Here is a 9,191-nt window from a genome sequence, read left to right as displayed (position 1 = left end):
CGAACGCAGTCTATTTCGATCGCGAAAACGTTTCGCCGGGCTCTTGTGCTTCGGAGCCGTGTCGTGGGCTTGTTGTTGTTGTCGGTTGTTGGACTCGCGACATCGGAAGTCAAGTACTAGAGTTGACGTGTGTACGTTACCTGTGATTCTATAACGAACGACCTGCTTTCCAGCGCTCAAAAATCCATTCACAATTCTCCTTACGTCGACTGGTAACTTTTGTCGGACCATTTCGCCGATCCAAATCCAATTTCTGGCGGAATCGCGGCCGAATTTGTGTCGACGAGGCGGCTTTCCAATCCACGTCTAAACGACTATATAACGGCGTTGATTGTATACTAACGTTGACAACACCGGTCGCTATAGGCAGCGCGCTGGCAGCTCCACCTGCATACACGAACGCGCGAAGATTTGAAAACCCACTTTCAAAAACCGAATAAATATATTCATATGAACCCCGAACCTTTATATTAAATTTTGAAAACTCGATGAAACATGATGATAATGTATTATACATATGGCATGATAATTAACAAGGATTAGCATTTTCTGCATGTTTCAGCACAGTGATACGTCATCAGTTCTTGTTGCTCTGGCGCCGAGCAGTACCCGTGAGATTTGTATCTCTGGCATTTCGAGGCTTCCATTCGATCTTCACACGCTGATGGCCCTGAAAGTAAATCACCTAGACTTAGTTCTGTCATCACCCTTAATCTATTTTTTTTCATTTCACTTTTGGGTGAATGTGGGCGTGTGAGTGACCCATTATTACAACCATCTTGGTTCCTTAGCACCTTCATTGACATAATAACTCCTGTAACATATCTATACATGTTATGTAATCATATATCTATAAAAATACACGTTATATCATGTATTGATTTCGATGTAAATAAAGACTAAAAGACTATTATTAATATTGAACCACTCACATCATAATGTTACTTTGAACCCTAGGCACCCTATTGTATCTCAATTGTACTTCTGTATTCGCGCCTTAGAGCCTTTTTATGATAGGCACTACGTTTTACTGCCCTCTAATCGCATGTCTTATCAGGGAAGTTGTCACAACCGTTCACGAGAAGGGATTCATGCTCGTTGAGATGTGTTCGAATTATCAGGACCTATACCTGGACACGTATTACACGAACTCGCGCACAATTCTTTCATTCTGTCCGCATCGCGAGAACAAGCTCCGTTTTTAGCCAGGTCGTCGCACGTCTTATCTTCGCGAACATTTTCACAATCACCTTTGAAACGAGAAAACGGGTCATCGAAATTAAGTGGAAGTCACACATAGATATGATATATAAGTATAGAAAGTTGGAGAGAGGGATAGGGAATGAAAAGAGAGGGGAATCTCTTGTCAAAAACAATTCGACTGATAATGGTTGTTAAAACCTGACGAGGCCGAAACGTAACTGAAATAGAAAACCACTGGGAAACGATTCCATGGCATGGAAAACGCTTTTGCCCGTTGTGTGCGTCAGGCTTCAGGTTACTCGGTTCGTCCTTTTTCTTGGGTGAACGTCTCGAGGACCATAATTTCATTTGACGGATATTCGACGTCATTGCAACTCTTTGTCTAAGCGAGGTACATGTACGCACTGCTTATTCAGAAGTTATCCAATGCATCTAAACGTATGTTGGACTTGATACAATAAAGTTACTTACCTCGTTGAATCGGCACTGGTTTTGGCCTTTCGTTTATTTCATTTTCCCTAATTTTCGCTTCTGAAATGCATATATCGATCGAGATATTTCAAAGGTCCCCACAAATTGATTCTTTTTCCGTCAATTCAATTCGCGTCAAGAAGATAAATGTTTGCCGACATGTCAATCGCTATGTTACGGTTTGACATGATAAAAAGTATGAAATTTATGAAGATTGAACAGGGCCGTTAACCACGTAGAGGTAAGTTTAAAATGCGATTCAAGGTGTCAACAATTAGAAATGAACTTATTTTAGTCCATCGGAGATCGTATAACCAGTGATAAGCAGTGCGTTGATAACCGGTAGATCAAAAGGACCTGGTTAGTGGTTGAACAGCTTGATGCCGTATTTGCCTAACACTCCTGATTCGTCTAATTTCGGCTGTCGTCGGCCGATTCCTCTCCAATTCATATGTGGTTTCCATGACCGAACGAACATAACATCCATCCACCTTGCATATCATTATGGCGTATACGCCATATGATATGCAAGGTGGATGGATGTTATGTTCATTCGTCTCTATATAGGTATTCACATTCAAAAATTAACGAACACGATTTCACGATTTCACATACCTTCGCATTTGTTACATGAACTAGCGCAATGGGCGATCATACCGCCCGGATTGGACTCGCACTGGCCACGGCGTGCCCAGTCATTGCATTGCTTATCATCGCCGTGTTTGTTTCTACAATTGCCTAGGAATGAATGAATACGCATCCAGATAAACATTATGAAAAGCGTCACGAACAAAACATTCCTGCCTTCCAAAACATATAGATGCATCACATGGATCATCATAGCTTCTGTTTAACAACAGGGCCCGGTTACATAGTCGTGACTTATGTCGATAGTTGGTCTAAGACCAGTCTTAGAAAATATAGACTGGTCTTAGACCTGTTGCATAGTCATGTCTTATTTAAGAAATTCGTCTTGAATTTTAAGACTTAGTCTTAAAATTTAAGACAACTATCTACGTGGCTTAAGTTCGTTAAGACTGGTCTTAGACCAACTAAGTTACCATGCAAAATAACAAAATTGCCGAATTATTTCTTGGAATCTATTTGCCTGCTCCAAAAAAAGAATATCGTCGTTTGGGTGACCCAATGCTAATTTTTACAGGGACGAATGGAACAGACGAAAAGTGTCAATAGCCATAAGTGGGCTTAAATCAACGGTGTGTCCTCAGATACGTGTTTCTTAATTTCCTTGTGGTTGAGATTCATACTCGCACACTATAGAGACTCTCCCCGAAGTCTAAAGTGGACTCTAGAACGAACCACTCTCATTTCTAATTTCCGTGATTTATCTCAATGGTTCGACATCAATTGAATTAAAGCATTTATCACGTACCTCTGACTATTTTTCTGTATTTGTTCACGTCCTGCGTTGGAAGTTCTATACAAATATAAAATAGTAATCCTTCATGCTTACATATCAACATACGTAAACATTTATACGAAGAATTTGAAATTCAGAAAAACATTTAGAATAACTTTCAAATAACTAACATTTTATAAATTTGCATTTTTGTCTTCATTTTTCTTGAATTGACAAAAATAGCTTTGTTGAGGCGCAGTAAATAGATAAAAAATCCTAATCCTAATCTCCAGTTACGGTACTTACACTGATGATAAGAAACTAAACAAACGTACGTAGGTTGCATGAAGTTTTGTAGTCAGAGAAATTCGATGGTTTCCATTTGCGAGTTTTTTGCAAATACCTGAGATTTCGGCTCGTGGGTATAATAGATACGACAAATGAAAGAGCGTACCTAGTTTTAACGTTTTAACTTCAGTTTTTATGTTAGCTCTATTGCTCTGTCCTTCGTCCACCATTGTACCGCAAATGCTGCACGTTTTTCTGCAGTCGGTTTCCATACGGCTTATGCCCAAATGGTTCCACTTACACCAGCCGGCATCCTTCCGCAAGTCGCAATCCTGCTTGGGCAGCTCATCCTGGCATGCAACTGAAAATGGGATTCCCGTTAATCATGTTCAGATCTCAAGGTATCGTTGGAGTTAGCTCTTTGTGATAATTTGAAATTATGAAAGGTGGGCGCTATATTTACTGCGGGTGGGTATAGATATATCAAAGGCCATCAAACTCGACCATACAAACCATCGCAGTTCTTTCCTTCATAACCCGGCTTACATCTGCACATACAGTTCGTCGGCTCAAAGTCTCCATGTTTACACAGTTCGGCTTTCAGTGTACACTCTAAGAATGTAAAAAGAAAACAAAAATACACATGTATTGCTTGATATTGTCGACAATGGTAATATGATGTAGATTATAGAATATTACGGATCAATAAAGATATTTTGGATTTGTATTTGTCGCTAATTGAATTGAAATGGCCGGCAACCAGTCTAGCACCGGTATATTGATGACGTAGTGCTTATCCTCTCAAAAATAATAATCAAACTATGAAAAAAATTTGTCATGAAATGTTTGATTACAAAATAAACGCCAAAATTTCTAATAGTAAAATGCTATTTTGAAACGCCAATATCGACTCGCACAGAATCCCTTAGATAAAGCATGCTATGGATCAATTTATACAAAAATTATCATAACGGCGTCCAAAATGTATAATGATATTAGATTGTACAAACGGGAATTCAAACTCCGTTGTTACGTCGCCACCGGAATCTTTTTTTTTTGCTGGAGTCACTTACTGCATTTTGAATTTCCGACACAAGCACGTTCACTGGCTGCAAATCAACAACAATTCTGATGTAATTATTTCATTACAAAATCGACCTAGCGAGCTATATTATACTGACGACGCATGCGGGACCTTACCGCAAAGAGATCCAGCCAAACAAAAACTATAACCAGCTGGACATTGAGAACACGGGGTACCCTCGACATATGGTCTGGGCACAATTCCATTCAGTATCGGCCCGTTTCCACTGAAATCGAATTCAGAAAATCAAACACGATTCGGGTAATTCGACAATGCGTGCGACGAGATAAGCGTATTTCAATAAAGCTTACATGGGGGCGTATTCACAATAAAGTACACCGCCAAACTTTCCGCGTTGTCTATCGCAACGGTTTTGTCCGCAGCCGACTTTGGTAGTTACAGACCAGATCGTCTGAAAAACCAGGCGGTTACATATCATTTTCATACAATAACGTACATATCTCACTGCCTTTATAAGCAAGATATTGCTAATAATGTATTTTCACTTTGTCGGACTTTAGGATATCTAGTATCGGACTACCTGTGTATAGTGGGCGCAAGTGACTGTCCGCTTACACGCGGGTGGATCGCTACATTCGTGACATTTATTCGAATCGTAAGTGTAATATTTCACTTCACCGTACCAATCAGCGACGGACCTAAAAACACAGAAAAGGAGAAATTTTCCACCGTCTCGGTTCGTGGAACAGTTGATCATATATCTAATCAGTGTGTAGACCTCTTTCGCAGACTTCACACGCGTTGATCACAATATGTGTCAAATATTGGCCGTCAAAAGGCCGTCGAATGTGACTCTACTTCGGCCACCTGCGACAACTATATCAACCGTACAGTATCGCCCCTTGTGTCGAATTATGTCAGCACTTTTAAATTTATTAGATAGTATAGACAATGACAATTAAATGTCATTGTCTATACTGTCAAAATATCTACACGGAAGTGTAACGTCAAATCGTCTAATGTCAGCGATTTGACACTTTAGGGGGATTATACTATACGGATGATATATTATTGTCAGAGTAAACAAATGGAATAACGCTGATTTTTGGCGGGAATGGCCATGCGTACTGTGGTGTCACGTGAACAAGTCTAGTGAAAAATGAAAACAATTACACTTGAAAAACCTTTTAATTCTCATTGGGTAGTATATCTTCCGTATGTCAGGGTAGACCTCATTGTTTGAAGACTCCAAGATAGTGTAGTGCAGCAATCGAAAAGAAAATCGACACAACTTACGCATCGATCTCGGCGGTCGCGGAACCGGCGAAGTTTTGCCCGGTGAAGAGGTAAGGATAGAATCGACGGGACTCCAAATCGCTGTGCGCGTGAGCAGCATCCGGGCACGTGTCAGACCACGACTGCGCACTTTTCTCCAGTCTATCATCCCATTCCTGTAAAATAAGCAGACGAAAATAAACCGTATAGATAACAATATGTTCATTCATTTCCAATGAATATATGTATATATCGACGAGAAAGAATACGTATGTATATTTCATAATAAAATGATTCATTGTCTCTGTCCTATATTTCATTATAAAATGATTCATTGTCTCTGTCCTATAGTACAATCGTATTAGAATCCAATTTATTGCAATAGAATGATAGTATGTACAACCCTTAAGCCGGGCGTAGATCGGCCTTGCGACGGCTTGCGACTCACTGCGACGCGACTCACTGCAAGGTCGACCTACGCTGGCTTTACTTTCAACTTCGCGCAGTAATTGGGGTCGATAAGTAGAAAAGAGTTGTCGGTAAACGCTGTTGACGTGAAACGGACACAATCCCCTCATAAGTTGAATAGCCTGTACACTCAGACGTGGAGAATAGACTATATATTAAATGTAAAACCCACTATATATAAGGTTAAAAAGATTAGAAACCAGTTTTATTTAGCATAAATTAAAATCAAAAGACACGACGAACTCTCTCACTAGAGACCATCGCCAGGTGTTACGTCGTGTCTTGGGCTTTCAATTTTCGATTAACAATGACCACATTGAGCTTTTAATGTTTTAAACTTTGAATTTTTGGGTTTTAAATTTACAACCCCTTTATGTAATGTAACGAGATTTTTTTTGTTTGTCACTGACGGATAAATTTGCTTAGAGTTCTTGCAGTGACGTCATATAAGGTGTTTCTCAATCTTAAAAATGCCAGGACCCGGTTTTATAGACTGGTATCAACTTTAACCCTGGGGCTAACTTAATTCATTTTCAATTGAGTTAACCCTCGGGTTTAAGATAATACCAACCTGTAAAACCGGGTCCTGTGCGTTAGCAAACCAGTGCCGGAGACAGTGCTCATACACGAGAACAGAAGATAATCAGGACCCAGTTGCACAGTCGTGACTTAAGAGGTCTTAAATCTTAAGACTGGTCTTAAGTTGTTAGATTGGCTATAGAACTAAGTTGGTCTTAGACTGGTCTTAAGTCCACGACTATGCAACCGGCCCCAGAGGAGTTTCAAGCTACGACGGTCTGTCAAGTGAATCATTTAATGTTTGACTGCCAGACTGGTTGGAAGATAGTTTGAATGATCAGGAACCGAAATTTCCAATTATGCACTTCGATTTAGACAAAAAACGACCACCGATCACACAACTATATCTGTACTTTGATTTTCGATTTCAAAATCAAACCCCCTGTTTCAATCCTGGCAGGTGCGCTGGCGTTTTAAGGGACACCAAATCAAAACAAATCGAACGAAATCTACCAATTCAATGAATAACAGGGCCAATCCCTATCCCAGATTTTGAAAAAAGAATATGGCGTGTAAAAAGCATATGGCTGTGAGACCTCTAGTTATGCAATACACAATCCCATTCCATTCGATTCTATTCCGTCCATCATGAATATTGTATTTTCATTTTCGAAATAGTATGAAAGCAAAAAAGAATGCGGTTAACTCACCAGAGCGATCATGTTGGCAGCTTTTGGTTGGCCGGACTGTTTACCCGTGGCAACGCGAGATCTGAACATGTTATGCAAGTCGACGATACGTTGTCTCTCTTGCGAGGTGAAGCCTCTTGTGCCGAGTTTACTGACGAACTTACCCTCGCCGCATTGTATCAAGCAGAAAAACGTTACGAAAACGACGACGTTTATCATTTTCGTAAATCCGAATGTCTTCTGAACCATCGCGTGCGACGACGTATAGAATTACTAGATGATTTTACTAATTCGATGCTGATTTTGATGGCTTATGAATGTAACTGCGGTCGCACGCCTAATGGTCGAGCGCGCTTTCCTAGTTCGCGCGTCACCAGTCATCGCACGCGCTGACTTCGAACTTAAGTACATGAAGTTCATAAAATATGTGAAACAGAATCAACGTCATTGGTATGATCGGTGTATGATGAAAATCTCAGCGAATTAAGATACGAACGTCTTCTTAAACGAGAGGACATTTTCGAATGCCGGATTCTGATATGTCCCCTTGTCCGCTACTGATAGTAAATTCGTTTTAAAAAAAATCCCATCGCGCACTCGCTGATGTTCATCCATTTAATTTATAGCTCGATCGTCATTTCGTCACAAAACTACTGACCCCCATCGTGAATCGCGGATCATTACTTTTGTTGATGCAGGCATTATAAATATGTATATGTGTATTAAAATTGTATTGGCTGAATATTTGCAGAGGGATTTGTGAACCAGTGCCAATGTACAGAATAGACCTTACGCCATTTTACCGCGATCTGAAGTGCATTAAAAACTCAAAAGCGCGATATCTAGTAATATACGTGTATATACAATCGTACTTATTGTATGGAAAAATAAAACATCCTAATATATACATATATAAATACTGTCTCGCTTTTGTGGCAACCGATTCTATCTTGCGTCCCAACGGATAGTATTAAAAGCACCTAGGAGGCCGGTTCGTCAAGCGTTCCCAGAAATTTCAGCCTTAATTAGACTTTGTTTAATACCAAGTTAGTCACGTATCTTTGCCCGGAGGGTTCGTTTTTAATATAGATACTCTCGGAAACGACATTTCTCATTAATAATCGACTCGGTTTTAATTGCGATATTCGGTGTCGCTTGAACGAATCATGGACCCACGCGCGACATCCCCTGAGTCGAGAGTGCAAGAGAGTTTATATATTTATATGTATATACATCACATAGCGCAGGGAGCGAGAGGCGGAAATTACAGATCTCAGAAAAAAGTGAGGATAGATGTCAATATTTATTGAGTACAGGTTATATCATAGCCTATTGACACAATCAATGAGTTCGTCTATCAATTTCATATAGGCCCAGCGGTGTTTGCGAACTGCTGCGCGATCCTCGTGGCACCTCTTGAGCATAGCTCGCAAAATTGATCGCTTGGTTCTCATCAGAGTCTCTGCTTTTCCATTTTTCAATTATTTTTCAATTTTCGAATATTTTTCGCGCAATCTAAAATTCACCCGAGCACGCAGGTCGACTTTCATTGACCTTTCGACTCTTTCGGTTTTTGGTTAAAAAAACACTGTGAACTCGGAGTTGATTCAACACTTATCGTAACTACGGTGGCTGATAAGGGCCATAATGTAAAATTCCTGGTATGCGAATGAGGGCGCCAGAACACCAACACGAAAATTAAACATCGAAAATGCGCCCCGCCAAAAAAAGGTTTTTAGTTTTTCTTGTATTTTTAGAGAAAACTCGACGTTGTGCGTTGGTTTTGGTTTTTAAAATCTCCTCCATTACTTGATTTCCCTCTTTATTTATGTCGACAGGTGTTTTCCTCTTGAAATCCTTTTGCAATCCAATA

The 9,191-nt window shown here is 40.0% G+C and overlaps 1 protein-coding gene across 1 annotated transcript; it reads right to left on the bottom strand.

The window, feature by feature from the left end:
• Window positions 1-539: 539 nt before the first annotated feature.
• Window positions 540-7,567, bottom strand: LOC141907730 (uncharacterized). Its single transcript, XM_074797469.1, has 13 exons — window positions 7,340-7,567; window positions 5,664-5,818; window positions 4,948-5,065; window positions 4,718-4,818; window positions 4,523-4,632; window positions 4,396-4,431; window positions 3,836-3,934; window positions 3,489-3,683; window positions 3,068-3,112; window positions 2,290-2,412; window positions 1,675-1,734; window positions 1,131-1,250; window positions 540-670 (listed from the first exon to the last, which is right to left on the bottom strand). The coding sequence occupies exons 1-13, from the start codon at window positions 7,565-7,567 to the stop codon at window positions 540-542; spliced, it is 1,521 nt and encodes a 506-aa protein (XP_074653570.1).
• Window positions 7,568-9,191: the final 1,624 nt, after the last annotated feature.

Source organism: Tubulanus polymorphus, chromosome 6 (assembly GCF_964204645.1).
Source record: "Tubulanus polymorphus chromosome 6, tnTubPoly1.2, whole genome shotgun sequence".
In the NCBI taxonomy this organism is placed as follows: domain Eukaryota; kingdom Metazoa; phylum Nemertea; class Palaeonemertea; order Tubulaniformes; family Tubulanidae; genus Tubulanus; species Tubulanus polymorphus.
The sequence above is the reverse complement of the archived record's forward strand: the minus strand, read 5'-3'. Positions and strand labels throughout refer to the sequence as shown.

What these genes read in the sequence shown, in the direction of transcription:
- LOC141907730 (XM_074797469.1), bottom strand. Translation starts at nt 7,567, where the DNA reads ATGGTTCAGAAGACATTCGGATTTACGAAAATGATAAACGTCGTCGTT. An exon ending in TTTGGCTGGATCTCTTTGCG is followed by an intron (nt 4,432 to 4,522) that starts GTAAGGTCCCGC and finishes GTTGATTTGCAG; the next exon opens with CCAGTGAACGTGCTTGTGTC. An exon ending in TTCATGTAACAAATGCGAAG is followed by an intron (nt 1,735 to 2,289) that starts GTATGTGAAATC and finishes TATGCATTTCAG; the next exon opens with AAGCGAAAATTAGGGAAAAT.